The sequence below is a fragment of the Xenopus laevis genome, chromosome 1L (genome assembly GCF_017654675.1).
Source record: "Xenopus laevis strain J_2021 chromosome 1L, Xenopus_laevis_v10.1, whole genome shotgun sequence".
Lineage (NCBI taxonomy): Eukaryota > Metazoa > Chordata > Amphibia > Anura > Pipidae > Xenopus > Xenopus laevis.
In genome coordinates this window covers 118,140,214-118,164,407 of record NC_054371.1, presented here as the reverse complement: position 1 = coordinate 118,164,407, position 24,194 = coordinate 118,140,214, and the positions used below count along the sequence as shown (strand labels likewise).

The window sequence follows — 24,194 nt, the reverse complement described above, 5'->3', positions numbered from 1 at the left end:
TTACACTGCCAGATCTGCTGTTATGACAAGAGGGAAATGTAAAAGAGGCAAAATTTGCTACACTTTATATAACACACAGCAACCAATAAGCAGGTAGCAACTAGTGGTGTGCTGCTTTAAAGTGTACTAGATCTGGACCAAACATTGCACCTTTTATGAAATTACATCCACGTTTCCATGTCACCCATTCATCTCTTGAAAATGATTTCAACTAGAGGTCCATTTGTAGCTTCATAAAACATGGAAGTTCCATTCCAGTCAGCCAGGGAACCAACTTGTTTGTGCTTTAATTCAGGCTAGAAAAAGCAGACACACCAGGGACAAATATTTGGGTATTAGTGATTGTTTTTTTGTCTATTTATTGTTGTACTTTAAACAAATGTTCCCAAAAGGCACTAATAGACAACTCTGTTCATTTTTTAATATTGCTTAAAAAAGAAACTACATCCTGTGATACTTTTAAGCAATATTTAGCCAAAACCTGATCCCATAGATAACATTGCATGTCATATAAATTCTGCCATATTCCCAGTTGTGAGTAAATTACATCTCCTATGTTCCCTCCCACTGGGTTGAATGTACACGTAACTAATTTATAAATCATTAGTTATTAATCATATTTGAGCGTTATCGTTATTAATAGCTGTGGAGTGGGCCAAACTTTTTTAATGTTTGAGTAAATGAGACAAAGGTGTAATTGTCACATTGGTCAAGCTTCACGCGCTTTGCCAGTTTTGGAACGACGCCACGCAGAGATCGAAGGCCCATTCTCTGCTCCTCATACCAGATCTTTTCATTGCTAGTGACCTCTTTCCGAGCAGTCAGGTAAAAAGGGGAATGCACTTCAACCTGGGTTGGGGGCCGGTAGGTGTACATGTACTTATATAAAAGACAGTATGGACATCGCCTGGGGCCTTTTGAATGCTCATGGTAAATCTGTCCGTAGCACATCTTGCTGGGATTAGCCTGCTTGTCCCGCTTCACGCTATCTGTTCTTGCAAAAAAAGGTCTATTGTTTGCATCCTTGAGCAATTCAATATCCCCATACATCAGGTCTGCATGTTCCTGTAAAGTCCTCATATTTAGGAATTGACTATTGTATTTAACCACTGAAGACAGTAAAGCTACAGGCCCATCGTCCCCTAGACATCCAATTCTCCACATTTCCTCTTCATCTGCCAGAGTAAAGTAGACAATGTTGCGTGAGCGGGACCCAGACATGCCAGCTCTGTTAAGCATTCGCAGCTTTTCTTTCAGTTTCTGGGAAGAGGAATTGAAAACGCTGCTGGTGATGGAGAATCCAGCTCCGGCATTCTTCAGGATACGGTCCAATCCCCTGCGTATAGCATGAAGCGAGGTTGCCAGAAAATCAGAGCCATCAGTTTTCTTTACAGTCACATAAAAGTCCTCCAAAAGCTCATTCAGCTTAACAGCAGGGACCTTTGAACCAAATGGACACAAACAATTTGTATTAAAATAAAATTACAGATATAGAAACAATTCCAATTCCTCTGCTAAAGGTGATAATTGCTAACCATGCTAATCTGGTTAATGCAATTAAAATACATATATGATTTGCTAGGGCCACACTTGTATTGTAATGGTGAAACCAATAAGTCAAGTGGGGGTGCTATACACTGAAAATGAAATTTTTGGAAAATGCTACAACAATTACAACTTTTATCAAACTTATGAGCCTTTTTCACATTGTTAATATTTTGAATCAAAGTACAATTCCAAATTCATTCTACTTGTAGATTAAGCTAGAAGTGTGTTTGTGTGATAACCCAAGGCTTACTTACAGATACAGCCTTCATATAGCAGATACTACAGACCCCAATCCCATAAAAATTACCTTTCTAGCACAATTCCCAAACTCCTGACAAATCCTGGGAGATGACGGCTATGTCCATATGTCAATATTTAATATCAGAAGATTTGCACAAATTGAATAATAATGTCTAATATATATATTCAAATGAAAAGTATTAAGCAAAATACAGGACAAATATGAAAAAAATTGTCCACCAATCCATAGAGGGGTAAAATAATATTTTTAGAGAAAATACAGTTGAAATAAATCTGGAACTGGCTATTAAAAGACCATGATCAGCTATATAGAATTCATTTTCAAGGCCAATCATATTACAATAATAGTATTACAATAATAGTTAGTACAATAATGTAGCCAACTGCGTGCAACCAATGTGCACCCAAAAACAGTTTTTTTAATAAGGTAATTCTAAGAATTGTAATACATACACATTACACATTTTAAATGGTATGTGTACGTGAAATTGGTATTGAAAGCAGCCTGTCCCTTGCTGTTTTCTACACTGCTGGTTCTGACCCCTGAAACAATGCAGCAGAAGCAAACTGATTAACAGATCTAGAGAAGAAATGATTTCCAGAGAACAGAGAGGGATAAACAAATGCTGCTCTCAGTTGCAATTACATTTACAAGTAACTTTAAACCTAATGAAACATTTTAATTCATGTGTATTGAAAAGTTGCTTAGAATTTTATGTTTTTCGGGGGGGAGGACCCCTTTAAACTCCATAATTCTTACAAGATGGATTACGTAATCAGTAATAAGTCCCCATAATAGAGTATGGGCAAATAAGAAAGAGAGGATTCTGATTTTTTTCATGATTCTGAAATGTAAAAGTTAGTGAAGATGTTAGATACGGTTTGAATGTTGAGAATCGCATTATTTACAGAAATAAATAAATAGGGACTTTAATCACAACCCCGTGCCCAGGTCCCGACAAAAACCCAGAGGCATCGGTCTCATTTACAATCAACAAATTTGCCCTGTGCAATAACCCAATAACCAATCCACTCCTTTCAGTCTATTGGAAAAATATAAGCAAATCTCCAATTGGTTGCTATGAGTTAGTGCTCTGGGTCAGATTGATCCAGTACCAGTCTTAATACATGGAATGATCCTACATGGCAATATTAAGGCAATATTTAATATAAGTTTTGAAAACTCCAAACTTTTTGGTGACGATTCCTACAGTGGAAGAGACTGAATTCTATAGTTTGCGCCAGTGTGCAGTGTATGTAATAAAACTTCTTATTAAAAAACGTGTTTTTGCTCCAAAAGATTACACATGCCATAACAGTGTGCTGTGTTAAAATTTACAATGCAACAACTGTCTAATGAAGAATATCACATTGCAAAATGTGGATTTTTATTCTTACTTGTACAGTTTTTTTTCCTTTTATTACAGCTTTTATTACATTTACCCCTTTCACTTTCCAAGGGTTTTCTAGGTTTCCATAATCATTTTATAATCATCTTAAATGTGATAATCAGCAAGCCAAACTTATGCTTATATGGTGGAAGCATCACGCTGAGGGGCTACTTCTCATCAGCATCTGCAGCACAAGTTCATCTCTCAGCATGACAACAATCCCAAACACAAGGCCAAAGTACCACTGGAGTGACTCAATAATAACAAGGTGAATTCCCTATAATGGTGCTAAGCATTCTCTTACTAACCTCAACAACCTGGAGCAAATTTTCCCGGAAGAATGGGCTAATGTCCCTTGCAAACGATGTGCAAAGTTGGAACATACCCCCAAGCAGTCACTTTTATAATTCCAGATTCTACCATCAATTTATTCAGCGGTGGGGTGGGGGCAGATGCCTTGTTTTTGGTTTAATTAACGTTTGTGTAATAATACATTTGGAGTATAATAAAAATGTGGAGTAGGTATAATGTCCCTACTGTTCCTCTTTAGGATTGAGAGTTCTGAATCTTAGGCACAAAAGCAAAAAGGGGCTTAGCAAAAAGGACGTGAGGATTGGGGGTGTCTAATTTCTGTAATGTTTTGTTATAACAATTTAAACATTATTACACAGAGGCAAACAGATGATAAACGGCATTACCTTAGTGAAGTCCATGCAGTCTTTCAATCCCCTTGTCATGCACCAGTACCTCCACACATTCAGAGCATATAAGGTAGCCTTGGTAGTGTTCGAGCTGACTGCACTGATACACAAGTCCTTTAGATCATCTTGAAAATGAAACATGGGAAATCTGTTGAGCTTGGTGGAATATGCTGGAAGAAAAAGGAATAAATTAGATCCAAAGGATCCTTCTGGCTATTGCAAATCAGGTGCAGAATGGGCAGAAGTAGACCCAGATGAAAGTGCAAAAGGGTTTAAACCTCACCATCAACCACCTTCTATCCTGTGTATAAAAATGCTTTGGAATTTGTGTCTGTTTATATGCCAGGAACACTTGCTTAGTATTGACTTTACCTTTTCACCAAATTTGCACCCCAGATTCTGCTCGTTTCTTTAGCATTAGGACGTTTCTACTTGTCGATACTTTGCACAACAGAAAGTCAGCTTAAAACGACTGCATTTACTTAATCTAATATGAAGCTATAGCTACTTGGTTACTGTATCCTTTCTCATCGAATACATTCGACAGCAGAGAAAATGAGTTCCCACTATATGGTAATATTAATAATCATTTAATAAGACTTCCAGCAGCTAACACGAATCATAGCTTTTCCTAGTTTTAAACGAACTAATCATTTACTTAACGTAGAAATACTGCTGAGATGAACAACACTCTAACGACATACACTGGCACACTAGGATCTGTAAGTCTTCTCCCTTTCATAAACCACAAAGGGATTTCATTTATTTACAGAAGCTGATATACTGGGTGTCACATCTGCAGTCCCAGTCTCTAAGTAAAGTAGCCTGAAGTTTACCATCATCATAGTGCAGTTTTGTTACTAACTGGGACACAGCCAATTGCCCACATCCAACCCAAAATAAGTAACATCTGTCCTGCTCCTCATTATTAAGCGAATCAATATATAAATATAATAATGGATTTGTGCAAATTCACCAAAGCAATTGAATTACAAAATAGAGATAAATAAATTCATATCATACCACATGGCAGCGTCTCACCCCTGTCTACATCCCTCATGTAAGCCACCTGACTCGTTTCGCACCATTGGGTGCTTCATCCTCTGATATAATGCCATATGCAGGTATAAAATAACAAATAAATAAAGCACTCCACAGGCTCAGTTAGAGTAACTGATTTTAATACATGACCAAAAGAAATTCTTGGTTGTTTATTAAAACCAGGCACGGGTAGACTTTGCAATTGGCGGAGTATGGGTTCGGGGACCTGAAAGCATATTTGGAGTTTGATAAAAACTAAACTAGTTAAAATGTGAAGGAAGATAATTTATCTTTGCCATTTACCCCCTGGCAAGTGCTGGGATTATACAAATACGTATGGTTATTAAGTAAAGTGGTTCAAGGCAAGTACTGCTATTTTTATAGACAGAGAGCATTGAGGGTTTTACCAATGGAGACAATACACTGCAGAGTGTGGTAGAGTACAGAAAGCAATACAATTAAAAGGGTGGTTCACCTTTTAGGTAACTTAGTTTGTGATAGAATCGCTGATTCTAAGTAACTTTTCATTTGAACTTATTTTTTTTCATAGTTTTTGAATTATTTGCCTTCCTCTTCGGACTCTTTCCAGCTTTCAAATGGGGGTCGCTGACCCCCATCTTAAAACAGATGCTCTGTAAGACTACACATATTTTGGTATTTTATACTTTCTTACACAAATCAGTGCATGGTTGCTAAGGTAATTTGATCCATAGCAACCAGATTGATGGCATTAAAGCTAAGTAACCACAAATAACAACAAATGAAATCCAATTGTAAATTGTCTCAGAATATCACTCTCTACATCGTCCCATTAGTTAATTCAAAGCCCTTTAAACATCGTACCCATAAGTCTACTGTACGTTCTATGTTAGAAGGTAAAGCAGAAAAGACATGTCATGTGACTGCAGTAGATGTCGCAACTCAACTCAAAAAATTGAAAACTGACTTTTCACTCCATTTACATTTTATTTACTATGTAGCAAACCTCCATTTGTTAGATATCTTTCTCAAATGTAATTTGAACAGCTGGCCCTTTGGCCTTCCTTGATGTTGGAAATATTAATCACAGTCCATTCTCTTTCAGTCTGACATAACTTTCCTTTAGCAGGCATGTAAAGTGTTTAAAAAAGTCTATAAACACTCTGTAAAATGGCCTTTCTTCTAAAAGATTTAGAACACCCGAGTTGAAACGGCTGAGTTGGCAAAGCATAAGGTATAGACATCAGAAGAGTAATATCTTCAGAGAGATGGTATCATTTCACGCTATGCTATTATTCCATGGTGCTGATTCATCAAGCTGTGAGTTAGTTGAGACACTGATGAATCAGCTCCACAGAATAACAAAGCAAACAGTGTGATGATATCTTGAGTGAGATAAAAATCACTTTGATGAATGAACAGGCCTTTATATTCAAGGTTAATTTTGTGTCAGCTACCAGAAAGGTCAGGTTGGAGATATACTTTGAACAGAAGATCTATATATGTACTGTATATATATTCAAACCGCATAAAGTCACCAAGCAGCAGACTAAGAACTTTCATATAAGGCATAAAACTCTTAGGGTAAGGCCAGACGAGGAGATTCGGGGAGGTTTTGTCGCCTGGCGACTAATCGCCACGTCTTTTGCGCGACTATCTCCCCGAACTGCCTCAGCGTTTTTTCCCCATAGGCTACAGCACAAAATCGCCTGCGCTAATGCACACGCGGCGATGCGTTTTCAATAGTCGAGGTGAGGCAACTTTGGGCGACTATTGAAAACGCATCGCCGCGTGTGCATTAGCGCAGGCGATTTTGCGCTGTAACCTATGGGGAAAAAACGCTGAGGCAGTTCGGGGAGATAGTCGCGCAAAAGACATGGCGATTAGTCGCCAGGCGACAAAACCTCCCCGAATCTCCTCGTCTGGCCTTGCCCTTAAGGTGGCCATACACAGGCCAATAAAAGCTGCCGACAGCCAAAGACGGCAGCTTATTGGCCCGTGTGTGGGGCAATCCGACGGGCTTCCCCGATCGATATCTGTCCGAAAGTCGGCCAGATGTTCATCGGGCAGGGTAAAAAAAATCCCGTTGGATTGCGGCCACATCTGTTCATTGATACGGTCCCGCAATCTGACTGTCTGTGTCGCCTCCATTATGATCCGATCGTTGGGCCCACGATCGGATCAGCCCGATATCGCCCACCTCAATGTGGCCGCATCGGGGTAAGATCGCCAAACGAACGAAAATTCCTTTATTAAGGCTGGGTGTGAAACAGTATTTTCAGGTAACTTAAAGGTTCACCTTCAACTTAGTATGTTACAGAATGGCTAATTCGAAGCAGCTTTTCAATTGGTCTTTTTTCATTATTTCTTTCTTCTGACTCTTTCCAGCTTTTAAAAATGGGCCTGACCCCATCTAAAAAAATCAAATGCTCTGTAAGGATTCAATTGTATTGTTATTGCTACTTTTTATTACTCATCTAGCTATTTAGGCCTCTCCTATTCATATTCCAGTCTCTTATTCAAATCAATGCATGGTGGCTAGGAGACTATTACTATTTGGACCTTAGCAAGCAGATTGCTGAAATTGCAAACTGGAGAGCTGCTGAATAAAAAGATCAATGACTCAAAAACCACAGCTAATTGAAAATTCAAACCAATTGCAAATTGTCTCAGAATTTCACTCTCTACATCATACAAAAAAAAGAATTTAAAGGTAAACAAACCCTAAAAAAAGCGGTGTTTCTAAAACTCATAAATAACAAATTAAAGGCTTTTAAATTATACGGAAGTGCATTCTCTGTAGATGAGAAGGCTCGATTTAAAAATGACATTTGTAACGCTGGATTGCATTTTTTTGTAATCTCTAAAGCTTATTGCCATTTTTGCACACAGGTTGGTGGACCTTACTTACATTACCAATCACTGGTCATGAACTTATGTGCAGGTAAAATCATATACTGAAGCATTTACCAACATGTTAGACCCCTGCCCAATAATAAGCAGAAGACCTCTATGAAGGCTGCCAGCATGTGTGCAGCAAAACAAAACAGACCTTACAGGCACAAAATATCAGCAGCCTTCTATTCCTATAGCCTTTAATGGAAGGGTCATTGAAGAACCCTCCATTGTGTTGTATTTTTCATGTCAATGGCTGCTTCCTTAAAGGGGAACTCCACACAAACGTAACTTATGCTTTTTGAAAAGTAAACATAAGTTCAAGCAACTTTGCAATATACATCAATTAAAAAATATGCAGACTTTTCATGATTTTTAGTGGTTTTGAACAGTTCCCTAACCCCTGCTCTCCTGCTGATCTGTCTGACTACTTTGCTGAGCTGTCTAACTACTGTGACCGTGTATCAGCAGCCATCTGTCCACCTCACAATTCCCTGCACATGTGAATTCAATAAGGAACAGAACATCACAGTGCAATGCATTGTGGGTTATGTAGTTCCTGCATGCTGTCTGTAAGCTGTGGAGTAGTTGTTACAATTTGTAACATCAGTGTTTTAGTCCCTCCTTCCCTGCCAGGCTTTAAATGATGCAGAAAGAGAAGAACTGTTAACCAGCTGGATTTCAGCATAGTAAATGGCATTTATTCATACTTTTTGAAGAAACAGGTAACTGTGATGGGTATATTAGGGTTTTCTGTGTTCTGTGGGCCTCTTTATCAAATTTTGGTTTGGAAGCCGGAGTTCCCCTTTAACAACGTCTTCAATGATTAATCAGCAAGTCCAGTTTCTCTAGATATACTATGACCTGGATAAATGAAAATTTTCATAGACATATTCCTTAACAAACTTTCCATGGCAAAGGCAGAAATCCATACCCGGAGAAAGAGAAAAAGTCTAACTGCAGAGAATCCACAAATATACCTCCAGTCAGCTTATCGCAAACGTTCTTTATTTGTAATAGGCATTAAATAAACAAAAGGAAATTGTGGGAGTAGTTTATTACAGATAAATACTACAAAATCATCAGTACATATTGCTTCTTCTGTTGACAACAAAGACTAGATTTTCACATCAGTGCCAAAATGTTACAACATGAAACATAAGAAAGATTTTGGACTTCAGTGACTTCAACACCAAGGCGTACACATACTTTAATGTGTTTTCAATATTGATTGCTTTAAATAAAGTAAAAACAAAGAAATGTGTGATATACAGAAAAAAACATTTTCTATAGTTGAGTGAACTGCTTCTAGCAAGTTAGTGACTGGCATGGATCATTGCAAAGACCCAATTCAAAATGAGTGATTAGCCTCCTGGCTGACTCACTGTATCATTAATGTAATGCAGAAGCAGTTATATTGATGATGTCCTGACACTTGCCCAGTCCCTAAGAAACAAATAGTATTTGGGACACAGAGAAGCTAGCTTTCAGTCTCAGGTTCACTTATGTAGTCAGATGAAGTGCTCTAGAATATGAAAAGTCTTCTAACTAGTCTTCTAAACTAATACCAACAATTACAATTTGGTGTAAAATTAAGTTGGTATGTATAAAGCTGTTTATATTAGTACTAATGCCAAACTTGATGTTATTTCAAATGTAAATCCTCTTAAAGGAGAAGGAAACCCCCAGGGCGCTAAACCCCTCCCCCCTTCCCCTGTGCTGCCCCCCCTCCCTCCTCCCCCCTGGCCTACCTGTCCCCCTGGGCAAATGCCCCTAACTTTTTACTCACCCCTCTGCGCAGGTCCTGTCCACGGAGTACGCAGTCGCCATCTTCTCCCACGCGCGTCTTCTTCCTGCTCTGATCGGCGTTTTCTGGCGCATGCGCAGTAGGAACAGGTACCGGTACGGCTCTACTGCGCATGCACCGAATGTCACGAAGTGAAATCGGAAAACTTCGTGACATTCGGCGCATGCGCAGTAGAGCCGTACCGGTACCTGTTCCTACTGCGCATGCGCCAGAAAACGCCGATCAGAGCAGGAAGAAGACGCGTGTGGGAGAAGATGGCGACTGCGTACTCCGTGGACAGGACCTGCGCAGAGGGGTGAGTAAAAAGTTAGGGGCATTTGCCCAGGGGGACAGGTAGGCCAGGGGGGAGGAGGGAGGGGGGGCAGCACAGGGGAGGGGGGAGGGGTTTAGCGCCCTGGGGGTTTCCTTCTCCTTTAAGTGTGCCATTTAAGTCCATACTCTATGGGTGTACATACCACATACCAATTTAATTCCTTGGCATGATTTCTATGGAACCAGGGAGTTAGTAAAACTGGGCAAGGACTTAACACTGTTTTTATTTTTTCTACAAAGGTCTTATAAATATGGCCATACTATCTATTAGGTAGTGACTGTTGTATAGTATACAGAGGCAAATAACTACTAAGATCGTCTATCTTCGTAGATTTTTTTTTTGTATGATGCCAATGCTTTTTATCTAAGGTACAGTTAATCATAAATCTTTGGACAGATACAACTTTTTTTCTAATTTTGGTTCTGTTCATTACCACAATGAATTTTAATGAAACAACTCAGATGCAGTTGAACTGCAGAATTTCAGCTTTAATTCAGTGTTTTGAACAAAAAGATTGCATAAAAATGTGAGGAACTAAAGCCTTTTTTTAACACAATCACTTCATTTCAGGGGCTTAAAAGTAATTGGACAATTACTCAATTGCTATTTCATGGCTATTTCATCTAAAAAAGCCAGCACAGTTCTGGAAGAACATTCTTTGGACAGATGAAACCAAGATCAACCTCTACCAGAATTCTGGCAAGAAAAAAGTATGGAGAAGGTGTGGAACAGCTCATGATCCAAAGCATACCACATCATCTATAAAACATGGCGGAGGCAGTGTGATGGCTTGGGTGTGCATGGCTGCCAGTGGCACTGGGACACTAGTGTTTATCCATGATGTGACACAGGACAGAAGCAGCCAAATTAATTCTGAGGTGTTCAGAGACACAGTCTGCTTAAATCCAGCTAAATGCAGTCAAATTGATTGGGAGGCGTTTCATAATAACCCAAAACATACAGACAAAGCACCCCAGGATTTTATTAAAGCAAAGAAGTGGATTATTCTTGAATGTCCAAGTCAGTCACCTGATCTGAACCCAATTGAGCATGCATTTCACTTGTTGAAGACTAAACTTCATACAGAAAGGCCCACAAACAAACAGCAACTGAAAGCCGCTGCAGTAAAGGCCTGGCAGAGAATTAAAAAGGAGGAAACCCAGAATCTGGTGATGTCCATGAGTTCAAGACTTCAGGCTGTCTTTGCCAGCAAAGGGCTTTCAACCAAGTATTAGAAATGAACATTTTATTTTCAGTTTTTTTAATTTGTCCGATTGCTTTTGAGCCCCTGAAATGAAGTGATTATGCTAAAACAAAAAAAAGGCTTCAGTTCCTCACATTTTTATGCAATCTTTTTGTTCAACCCACTGAATTAAAGTTGAAAGTCTGCAGTACAACTGCATCTGAGAGGTTTCATTTAAAATTCATTGTGGTCTAAAATTAGAAAAAAAAGTTGTCTGTCCAAAGATTTATCGGCCTAACTGTATGTACACCATTATCTTCAAATTGTATATTATTAATGTTATCTTAATGTCTCAATTCACTGGATCTTGCAGTTGTAATATAGTTTGCCCTGTGCCTTGAAGCTTATTTCATGCCTCATTAAAAGGCTATTATATCCTCATGGTTAATGGTAATTATAATACCCTGATAGGCTGTACTGAAGATTTTTTATATTTTTTTTTTAGTAAACTGTAATACATAGCTGTCATAAATGCAGTCATTCTGACACTGCATTCTACAAACAGCATGGGGATTTACTAATCCGAGATACTGTGGAAAGGAGAGCAGTAATTGCCTCTGCGGTACAATTTTGCTCATAGTTTGGTTTGTCTTGGTAACCAGTAATGTCAGAACTTGCAAAATTAATTTGCTCATCTCTACCCCTAATAAAATTTTTTAATTTTATCCACTCTTAAGGTTACAGTTTTAGTCAGACAAAAACCTACAAAACTTGTTTTTTTTTTTTCAACTATTTTAAACTTAAGTGCTTTTTTGTGTTGAAACAACAACCTCTAGGTTAGTTTATCCTGGTAACTGTGCAACACAACTTTGTCGCTAGAAACAGGATTCATTTGTCTCAAAGTACTGGTACTAAAGGCTGATAAAAGTTACAGCCAGCTGCAACTGTCCCACCGCTGTCACCAGTTGCAACAATGGTTTGATGAATGCACAGCCAGGCACTGAATGAAGCATTTCTTACTAAACCAACATTCATTTAACAAACTGCTACTTAAATCTGTCACTAATATGAAGAATAGCTTATACAAGCTGGACAGGTTATCAGACACTGGGCTTCTTTGCCCATCACATCTCAATTAATTGTTTGAAATAACATCATTAGATAGCATAAGGTTAAAATCATTGGCGATGTGGAGCATTTTGTAGCTGCTACTTTTCTCTAAAAACCATCATGGAGTAATGGATTAGTGAAAAGTACAGAACCCCAAAACTGATGGTTACCAGGAAATAGTGTGTAGGTGTGCCATACTTCTGCTGATCAGTATTGTTTTCTTGTCACCACCACCAGAAGCAGGTTGCAACTACAAAACACTGCCAGATTCCTGGTGCGACTTTAGCCCAGCTACTCTAATTAAGAATATCTTTATCGTTCAGACCATATAAAAATCACAGTTTTAATTAATGCAACAATAAAGGCCTTAATGGATGAAGATCACAAATATACAATAAAAAGCAATGAAAATTATTTAATAAGGTGCAACTTCTACATTTAATACAAAGGGGTTCAGTGCATGTGACAAGTCAAGGATGGGAAAATGTTTATGTTTGGTTATGGGAAATGAGTAAATATAAGGATAGTTTTAAAGGTATTTTTGTGCTGGACTCTTTTTCAAGGATGCAAAATGGCTTTGGCATTCATTTTAAAGTGAATCTGGGGATACTGTATCAGTTTTAACTGCTTTGCCATCTATGTTAGTACCCCAGTAGGAGTGTGGTTCATAGACAGGTAAACTGAAAGGAAAAAAAAATACTATACGTTGGGCAATACGAATTACATTTTAATTCCAGAGTTGAATTTCTCCATAGACTCAATGATGCAAAGTTTAAAAGTCAGTAGAAGGGATCTGTATAAATCCACCTGGAAAAAGGACAAACTGACGAAAAACCCCTAATAGTTTTTAATTTTGTGTAACACACCGTACAGTATGCAGGTAATTAAAAGCTAAAACCATTTAATATGATAAGGTTTGGAGAGAAAGGAGGATATCCAATTTCCCTAAATTTTTTCTGCATGGCACATAAAAACAGTACACCTACAGGAATCATTCAATTTACCGTTGCATGGGTTATGGTAAATCTAAATACATATTAGCATTCAAGTTTCAAATTGAACTTCTTGGGCAAAGCAATTGCCCCTTTAATTTTCCATCTCTCCATACATATTAAAGAATTAAGTCTGGCCATACACGAAGCAAGCCTGATTTGCCCTCCCCAGGGGCCAAGCAATATTCCAGATAGATTTTGTAAAGCCTGGCTAATCGTTATATAACACCCCTAAGAGCAACCCTCTTTGTTTACAAGAGAATATTGCACTTGTGCGCTACTTATGGTACTGTCCAATGACCATAATGATTGCCTGCATGTTGTTACTGTAAAATTTGCTCCAATAGGTGGACATTACAATTATGGGCAGATTTGTCAAGGGTCGAATTGAAAATTTGAATTTCAAATTCGAATTTCTGCCAAATTGCTGTTTTAGTAATGGAAGACGTCCTGGGATCAAGTTCTAAATTCGACCCTTGATAAATCTGCCCCTTAGTGTAATAAGTAAAATAAAAAAACAGCACAGATATTGTGCGTTATTTAATTAGCGGAGAAAAATATATCTCCGAATTCAGTTCCAGAAGATCAATATGACATGGTTATTTTTTTTTAAAATGAAATGCTAAATCTATAATACAAGTTGATTTATATGCAAACAGCAACATTAACAAAGAAGTCAGTTATAGTATATAATAATGTACAAAATATACTTGGTACAAAGTTTTATTCATAGAAAGGGATATTTGCAATGCAACAAGTATCTGTGAGTATAACATGGCTCACAGAGCACGGCAGTTCTGCAGTATTGTAGATAACTACATTATATACAGTGTCAGTCAAGTTCTATGAAGTTCTGGGAATGTTTACATAAAGACTTATCATTACTTATCAGTAATTATCAACTTGCATTTTAGACTTAGCAATTCCTTAGGGATCATTACACAAGGTATTTATTTAAAGGTGTAGAACAAAAAATAAATTTTAATTGTAATCCCTTATTAATTGTAATTGCTTATTTTGCCTGTGGAAGTTACTGTTTGTTAGAGGTGCATGCAATGAAAATGCTTCGCTTTTATGTTTTTATTTAATTACAAAAGCCTACAAAATGCTGATCATAATTTGCCCAACATATTTATCCCTTTAAATATTTGACTGATTTTAGGATTTCCATTCTTTTCTTCTGCTAAGATATTGTTATTAAAATGCCACGAAAATGTTCCTATCTTTGCAATGGAATGGAATGGAATGGAATATGTTCAATACATGTACTACATACTGCCATGTGTGCTCTGCATCAAAGGTAATCATATCATTTGAAAGAAAGTGGGGCACAGAAGAGACTGCAAAGAGCTAAAAATAAAGGCAGTTTTGCATCTGTTTTTAGGTGTTTAAAAAAAATCAGTAGTTTCACATGCCACAGTTTTATGATGGACATAAACAGACATCAATGACCTAGCACAAGCCAACATACAGTATAGCTGCATTTGTGAACAGTCTTTTGCCATGGGCACCTTTGCATATTGCTATAAATTATATTTTGCTCCAATTTAATGTTAGAAAATGAAAATACTTGCTCGGAAGGACAAACAAAACACACATACATTAAAAATTGACTGTCTCTGTGTTTGGTTTTACCCAAAACAAAGTTGGACTAAAAAACTAAAATTCGCTTATCAAGTGCAGGAGACAAAAAAAGGCAACTAAATATACCTCTGTTTCAGTACCGCTCCTCGGATCAGGTCTGCCAGGCAATTTGATGCTGCGAGGCTACAGCACAAGCCTATGTGAGTCAAGTCATTGTTCAAATAGCACCTTTTGTTGCTGTAGCCTTCTGTGCTTTGCTGTTCAGGCAAGGCAAATGCAAGGCTCCTACTTTAAAAATAGTCCCTATCTGCTTTGCTTATTACTTGTGCAGATTTCTTTCCCCACCCCAAGGCTACAACATGCATTTTGGTTGAACACTATGGTATAAATACTATGCTAAGTGCAATACTAAAACTAGACCTATTAACATATTTGTAATGGAAAAAGAAAACATATTACATGTTATTTCCCTAAACCAGTTCAACAACAGGAACGGAGGACATTGGTGTCAGAGAATCTCATTTAATTTAAGTGCATCCCTGGAGTAATCCTGGAATAGACACCCTCAGGCAGTGTCTGAAGAAGAATCATATGAAGCAGAAACAATAAAGTTACCAGGCCCAGAGTGGCTTGCCATTGATTGGGCAGCCTGCTGGCTTAGATTGTTACATATCAGCACCAACTGATTACTCTGTGCTTCAGAGAGCGTGCTGCAACTTTGATAGACACTGAAGTTAGTTTTCCTTCCAGGTATGTTCCCTTTCTCACACATTGTCTTTACCATCTTAGCCAGTTTGTTTTTCCCAAGGGCCTGGCAGTTGTACCAATGCAATGCAGCTAGGTTGACAACAGGCTTGATGGACAAATAAAATGGTGCATCTTCATAACGCATGGCAGGAGGCCGCCTTTGTGCATACTCTTTGTAGTCTTGCACTGGGCAGGTTTGTGGAGAGTGAGGTGTGGCATACACCCTGCATTCTGTCCCCACTCTTTTGATTTTAACATCGGGGCTTTCCTGTCCCATCCACTCAAGGTATTCTAAACCAGTCTCCAACACACGAAGTCTAACATCTCCCCATTTAAGAGTGGAGCCATGAAAACCAGTGCAGTGACCAAAGGCTTTGGTGTTATTTAACCAAACAAGGTTCAGTAGTCCCTCAGGATTGTATCGGCTCAGAAGACCTCTCTTACGGAGTATGAGTTCATCAGCAAAGGTAAGTTTCATAGACTTGTGTGGTTTATTCCCTTTCCCTTTGCACCTCAGCTCAATTTGTTTTTGCTTTAAAGCTTCCTGTGACCTTTTAAATTCCTTGTCTCGGGTAATGCTGTAACCGTACCTGTGCTCTTTCAGATAACGTTCCAGGCCACACTGGTAGTTGGCTAAGCTATTGGGTTCATACTCAGATCCATCTTTCTGTCTGGCATCCACAAAGAAAGATGCTAAATAGTCATCTAGTTCCTTACAAGGGATTATGTAGATTTCTCGCATCTCCATAGGGTACTTGGAAATAATAAAATCCCTAAAGTTGCGTAGAGCTGTTTGTGTGCTTCTAATGGTCTTCTCATTCTGTTCTCTGTTTAGCTCCCCCAAAATGTCATCCTCATCTACAAGAAAGAAGAAGGCAAAAGATTTGTGGGGTAAAAAATGAAAAGCAATTAACAAAAACATTACAGAATTGCAAAAAGTAATATTGCCATGAGTGTCAAAATCAAAGTATACAAATAATAAATAGAATTAAATAAAACAAATCATTAGGACTGAGATTTTTCAGAGCGATATCACATGACAGTCATAAGGCATTAAAAACAAAATTTAAAATTAAGAATTAACCAAAAAAGCAGATAATAGGTATAAACAGAAAAAGAAAGAAAAGAGATGATGATAGTTTCGTATTTCCACTTTAAATCAAAAGCACATTTTAGAACTATATTACATACCTGTCTCACGTTTGGAAAGCCAACTTCAGTAGTTTCACAAATGATGGACTAGGGCAAGTCAAAAACGAATTCACAATAAATTCTTCGTGTCATTGGGACACTTATTGCATGTAGATTTGCAGGAAAAACAAAATTGTGAGATTGAATCTTCTTTTTTTTAGGTGGGAAAAAACATGTGAGATAAAAGCGGTTGCTTTGTATTTAATTTATCCCACTGCATCATTCGTCAAATGATTTTTTTTACTAAAATCCCAATGTACGTTCTTCATTTGTGAAACCAGAGGTTGTACTGGTTCCATAACATTAGCTTTCACATTCATCAAATATTTCAGTATATAATCATTCATAAAAGAACGGATGCTACAATGTAACATGGTCATCTAAGGACAAGGGTATGCAACGCATCCCGCTCAGGCTTTTGTAGAACCTCACCTCTCAGTACCCCTCAACTAGTCAATCAGGTGAAGGCAATCTGGAACTAGCAATTCTATAGCAGATACCTGTACCCGATGTGTCATTTATAGTGAATGAATCGCACGTCAACATAAAACATAGCTAGCGCTGTGCTGTTTTTCAGCAGGCTGGGACGGCTCAATTATTTACAGTAGGGTTTACAACATCTCCAATACAGTATCCAAAATAATCAAACTAAATTCTAAAAGAATGAGGCCAGTAGAAAATAATATATTATTGTGGAATAGCCCTCCATAGATGCCACATTTGAGGGCAGTTTGGCTAACTTTGAACACACCATCCAGTCATTGCGATGGATCAAGGATCCAGTCATTTTGACTTTTAGCTGATCTGTCCAAACAAAAATTTCATTTGTTGATACACCTTGTTGGTGGATGCATCGTTAGATAAAGAAAGGAAGGAGCTGCAGCCAAATGAACAGAACAAAAGAATGTGGCTATCCATGTGCATGGCTAGTCATATGGTCCTTGAAGGATAGCTCAGTGTATGGCCATCTTTATCTGGTTTGTGGTAGCCCTTTGCCACCCCATTGCTCCTCCTCATCACATCAACTGCCATGTTCTTCTACAACCTGCTCTGGTTCCCCACCTTAATACCATTCTTTCACCTGTGAAGCTCCTCTACTAGCTTACAATAATTACTAAATAATTACTAAATAATGGGTCACCATTGCTACTATTTGTAAGGATTATTAGGCAGTCATAGCATATTGTCTACTTATAGATAACAGAACTGCAATATAACTAGGGATGCACCGAATCCACTATTTTGGATTTGGCCGAACCCCCCAATACTTTGAGAAAGATTCGGCTGAATACCGAAACGAAAAACATATTTCACTTCCTTGTTTCGTGACAAAAAGTCACATTTATGCATATTAGGATTCAGATTCGGTTTGGCCGTGCAGAAGGATTTGGCCGAACCCCCGAATCCTTCGCGAAAGATTCAGTCGAATACCAAACTGAATCCTAATTTGTATATGCAAATTAGGGTTGGGAAGGGGAAAACATTTTTCACTTCCTTGTTTTGTGACAAAAGTCATGCATATATAAATTAGGATTCGGATAGGCCAGGCAGAATCCTAATCCTGCTGAAAAAGGCAGAATCCCGAACTGAATCCTTTATTCTTTATCATATGACATATATATTTGAAATAAAAAAAATATTCCTAGTGTTAAAAATAATTGTAAAATTTCAACAGTATAATTTACATTAGTATACATAGAGCTTTATCACTCTCACAAAGGCAAAATTCTTTTATAGGGATGGCCATACCCAGTTTATTAGTTAAATATATGAAATACATCTATAGCAAATTTCATTATTGGTGGAGTTTTCTTTTCTAGCCAACAACACTATTTAGACCAGACCTGCTTAAATGAAGTTACTTGTGGTGGAACTCATCTCTGTTTGCAACCTTATCTGTACCTTATTATGTATGCCACAGAGTGCTCACTACATTAAGTCATTATTGGCTTGTCATTAGATAACAGTTCATTGAGTTCATTTGCCTTTTTAATGTCTGGTCAGATTTCACACCTTTAGCAATGGCTAAAACTATAGAAATTGAAAGTGGTGCTCAATGTAAGAGAGTGTCTTTTTTCAATTGCGAGAATGTGTTTGCATGCATGCATTACCATAAGTGCTCAAAAAGCAAGATCAACAAAGAACACAATCGTTATTCATTAATAAGGAATACCTGCTAAATGTTGCTAAATGTAAAGTATTATATTTATTTTCATTATATATATATATATATATATATATATATATATATATATATATATATATATATATATATATATAGCAAGCAGAATGGAACGCACTCCTATAATAGTAAGAAAAACCTGGGTGCTAGTCCGTAGGTCAAAATACAAAAATGCAATAGTTGACAGCACTCCAAGGAAAATATACAATGCTTGAATAATCAAATAGTGGAGGTTTTATTGAAATCCAACGTTTCGGCTCCACACAGGAGCCTTCGTCAGGGAACAAACCTTGTTCCCTGACGAAGGCTCCTGAGTGGAGCCGAAACATTGGATTTCAATAAAACCTCCACTATTTGATTATTCAAGCATTGTATATTTTCCTTGGAGTGCTGTCAACTATTGCATTTTTATATATATATATATATATATATATATATATATATATATATATATATATATATACACATATATATATACATTATATATATATATATATATATATAGTCAGTCTTACAAGGTGCGCTCACAACCACATCAATTGCCTGGGTGCTAGGTCAACACCATAATGCATACATTACCAAAAATAACCGCACTCCAAGGACTTCTCAAGTGAAAAACTTTTTACATTTTTTTTTAATAAGTGTGGCATATATAATTTGGTGCATAAATACAAGTGTACACAGTATATAAGAGCTCCATTGTTTTCTAAGTTTTTATATAGCTCTTTTTTATAACATAGAAAACAATGGAGCTCTTATATGGTGTACACTTGATTTTATGCACCAAATGATATATGCCACACTTATAAAAAAACAGTATGAGTTTGCCATTTACATTGTCACTCACAGGTGACATCATACCTGTCACCAGGGTTGGACTGGACCGGCAGGACACCAGGAAAAAACCTTGCCTGATCCGCACCCTCCAGAATCTCCCTGTCGCAACCTTCCTTTATTGGGCAGGACGAAAAATAAAAAGTGCGGCGCCCGGAGGGGGCTCGGCAGGGGACAGTGGACCCCCCAGTCCGTCCCTGAAAACAACTGCAAATTGAACATCAGTTTCTACATCAGGTGTCCCCAACACTTTTTACCCTTTAGCCACTTTCAAATGTTAAAAAAAAGTTGGTGAGCAGCATAAGCATGCAGAAAGTTCCTAGGTGTGCCAAATAAGGGCTGTAATCAGAGGTGTAACTATAGAGGAAGCAGACCCTGCGGGGGGCCTCATGAGGCTCTTATTAATGAGCAATTTCAATTTATATCGGCAAAACAGGACAACCTCTGTATATGTTGGGGGCCCTAAAATGAATTTGCTGTGGGGACCAATAACATGTAGTTACACCACTGGCTGTGATTCCCCACTGCCTACAGGAGACTCTGTTTGGCAGGACACCTGAATTTTATGCAAATAAAGGTTGCTTTCAAGCCAGGAATTCAAAAATAAGCACCTGCTTTGAGGTAACCAGAAGCAACATGCCATGGGTTGGTGAGCAACATGTTGCTCACAAGCCACTGGTTGGGATCACTGGTCTACATCATATTAAAAGTTAATCCAAAGGTTGACTACTCCTTTAAGGACGTGGTCATTTTATAAATGGTTTTCAGGATTTTCCACTAATTCATTGTGAAACAAAAACCAGTGTCTTTTTTCCATTTTTTTGTATTTTCCCAAATAATAGCAACCTCCTACACACTGCATCTAATTTACAATACCTTGGGGCCCATTAACTTAGCTCGAGTGAAGGAATAGAGGAAAAAAAACTTTGAATTTCTAATGTTTTTTTTGGCTACTTTGACCATCGAATGGGCTACTTCGACTTCGATTCAAACTAAAAATCGTTTGACTATTCGACCATTCGATAGTCGAAGTACTGTCTCTTTAAAAAATACTTTAACCCCCTAGTTCGCCCCCTAAAACCTACCAAGGCCAATGTTAGCCTATGGGGAAGGTCCCCATAGGCTTCCTAACAATTTTCTGATCGAAGGATAATCCTTCGATCGATGGAATTCAATTCGGCAGTCGAATATCGAGGATTAATTAACCCTCAATATTCGACCATAAGTAAATTTGCCCCCTTGTGTGCTAGAAAAAAATGAACCACATCTACTCTTCACCACTTACCGAGGGTTTTTTGCAAACAGTTGGGGGCAGATTTATCAAGGGTTGAATTTCGAAGGTTAATAAACCTTTGAATTCGACCCTCGAAGTAAAATCTTTCGAATATCGAATTCGAAGGATTTTAGCGCAAATACTTTGATCGAACGATCGAATAAAAATCTCAATCAAAAATTAAAAAAAATTTAATCGATCGATCGAAGGATTTTTATTCGATCATAAAATACTTAGAAAAGTGCTGGGGCAGATCCCCATAGGCTAACATTGTACCTCGGTAGGTTTAAACTGGCGAAGTATGTAGTTGAAGTATTTTTTAAAGAGACAGTACTTCGACTATCGAATGGTCGAATAGTCGAGCGATTTTTACTTCGGATTAGTGATGGGCGAATTTATTCGCCAGGCGCGAATTCGCGGCGAATTTGCACGATTCGCCGCCAGCGAATAAATTCGTGAAACGCCCGCGAAAATTCGCAGCAAAAATTTGCTGGCGTCCAAAAAAAATTTTTTCCCGGAAAAAAACGGGCGCCGGCGTCAAAAACGGGCGCCGGCGTCGGAAAAACGGGCGCAGGCGTCGGAAAAACGGGCACCGGCGTCAAAAACGGGTGGCGGCGTCAAAAACGGGCGCCGGCGCCGTTTCGCGAATTTTTCGCCATTTCACGCGAAATTCACAAATTTTTCGGCGAAGCTAAACGCCGCAAATTCGCCCATCACTACTTCGGATCGAAGTTGAAGGTCGTAGTCGCCTATTCGATGGTTGAAGTACCCAAAAAATACTTCAAAATTTGAATTTTTTTTCATTCGAATCCTTCACTCGAGCTTAGTAAATGTGCCCCTTAATCTTTTGCTCATTAGATCAGTTCTTGTAGACAATAATGCCATGTCTCCTCTTCATATAAAAATAACATAAGAAAGTGTTCATAAATCTCAAATGTAATGCTGGAGATTCAGCAAAACATTTCCTTTATTCTTATGAGCAGATGCACTCAGTGAATTAATTTTGGCAGAAAATATTTTTATGACGCGGGATGCTGAAAGAACATGTTATCTCTTTTCATAACAAAACTCATGACCCCGCATACCTTTCACTGAAAACATAATGGCTAAAATCAACCAATTCATGCATGGAGCGTATTCATAGTAACTAATACACTCGTCCCTTGTCAGAGACTAAAAAGAACATTCAAGATGCATTAAAAGAAGAAATAAGAGGAGCAGAGAGCACTGCTAGCAAAAATACATGTTTTTAGTAAGAGGGTATGGTTGCAGCCCTCAGTTCTTCTGAAAGCAGTAAGTAGTCATTAAATGGGTGTTGCAAGGCTAGCAGATGGCTGATCAGTTTCAGCAGAAAAAGGGGGGTTTATATTTTCTCCAGCTTGTTTGTGACAAGTCAGCTAGTAGCACATTTGAAGGAAGTATAGCAAAGTCAACGTTAATTATCAAGAAGCAGGAAAAAGAGCGATACAGTGTAGGAAAGTGGTGGACCGGTTTCCAAGCCCAAACCATGCATTCCTATGGCAGTATTCCATATCTTATATTTTATTTCTGTGCATAAAGGAGGGTTATTATATTCAATATGTACCCTAAGTAAAATGTCCGGTGCTATAGTTATCAGGATGGTGGTTTAAGGGAAATAAGCAGTAAAAAGTTTGTATTCATTTGATTGATTTGTGTTCTTGAACTTCACCTTTTATAGTGCTACAGTTACGAACTGTCAGTTACTGGCAGTCAGCTACTGACTTTAAAGAACATGTAAACCTCCTCCACAAAAATGTAATTAGTGAACAGCCTCTTTGAAATCGTTAGATACCTGCCACTCTGGTTGTTAAAAGGTTAACAGTAAGGCTGCAGCATCCCCTTAATCACTTAGAAATCCTACTCCTCTAACCCACTCAACTCACAATGAGAATCTGAATACATTTCTAATAAGCCTTGTACGGTGACATCTCTATTATACATAATACTGGAAGTATCTTTAAGCACAGAACTTTTCTTTACTTTGTGGTTGCCTTGGACTGTTATAGAATCCCAAAACTAAGTGTGCATTATTTCTAACCTACTAATTGTCCTTTAAAGACTGAATCACTGACGGTATTTGCTGTATTCAATGGTTGAAAGTGATTTGACAATAACAGGTTTGATCCATACCCCACCTTCACCAGTGTTTTGCGCTGGTCGGTCTGGAGTGACAAACTTGGGCGCAGTATTGACCTGTTTGTGGCCATCTTTCAAAAGCACAAGGTTATACTAACACACAGAAATGTAGGTGAAAATTGAGAGTTCTTTTTTTTTTTGTAACTTATTTTTTTATTGATTTTCAAAAGAAAAAACAAAATAAAAATAAAATACAGACATAACCAAACGGGCTAGTTACCCACATTGACGTAAGATTGCACAATACTAGCCATAGCTTTTAACACATAAGCAAGTCTGTCAAAAGGACAATCATACAAAGTAAAGCAACGAGAATCAGAAAAAGAAAAAGAAATGAGCCCCACAAGGTGATACTGAGCTCACATGAGCAAGGTGAGATAAGTGGCCCACCTCAGCAACCTTTATGTTTTAGGCCGAATCACTCTCCACTCTGTTGGTTGTGATATAGAAAACCCAGTTACCCCAAATTTTATCGTGTAATGGTAGTGTATTGCTTATTCGAGCAGTCATTTCCTCAAATCTCCTATTGCTTTCAAGCCTGTATGTAACCTCTGTAAGAGATGGGATTTCCGAGGACTTCCATTTGGAAGTGATTGCCAAACGCGCTACCGTCGCTACCTGGTTAACCCATTTTTGGGCAGCGTTCTGGAGTCCAGTAATAGGGAGGGCTAACAGCAGATGTGGCATCTCAATAGTCAAGGAAGTTTTAAAAACCGCTACTATTAAATCAACAATTGCCTTCCAAAAGCAAGTCAATTAAAATTGAGAGTTCTTTATCAAAGTCTGCCTGGGTATTCGGGAAAAAATGTGTCAGTCACATGCTGAAGATGTCTAATAGTTCATAGATCATGAAAACTACTAATATTTTCAGTATATCTTGCTCAGGAAGTAAAAACATGTGCACCCCCTACCCTGCTAAAAATAGCAGAAGCAACTACTGTACTTATTATCATATTACATCATTAAATGGGTCCTACACCCAAAAAACTACAATTACATTTATGA

The 24,194-nt window shown here is 38.1% G+C and overlaps 1 protein-coding gene across 2 annotated transcripts in view; it reads right to left on the bottom strand.

Moving 5' to 3' along the window:
* Positions 1 to 327: 327 nt before the first annotated feature.
* The window catches only part of LOC108713381 (uncharacterized protein KIAA1958), a 63,836-nt gene continuing 39,969 nt past the window's right edge, over positions 328 to 24,194 (bottom strand). Inside the window, exons 3-5 of one of the 2 annotated variants that reach the window (XM_018256431.2) lie at positions 16,328 to 16,410; positions 3,899 to 4,072; positions 328 to 1,440 (exon numbers count right to left, since the gene is read on the bottom strand). In XM_018256431.2, coding sequence (XP_018111920.1) covers positions 637 to 1,440; positions 3,899 to 4,072; positions 16,328 to 16,410 — 1,061 coding nt within the window. In that variant the 3' untranslated portion in view covers positions 328 to 636. The remainder of the gene's footprint in view (positions 1,441 to 3,898; positions 4,073 to 16,327; positions 16,411 to 24,194) is intronic. The other variant, XM_018256426.2, reaches the window with a different exon arrangement.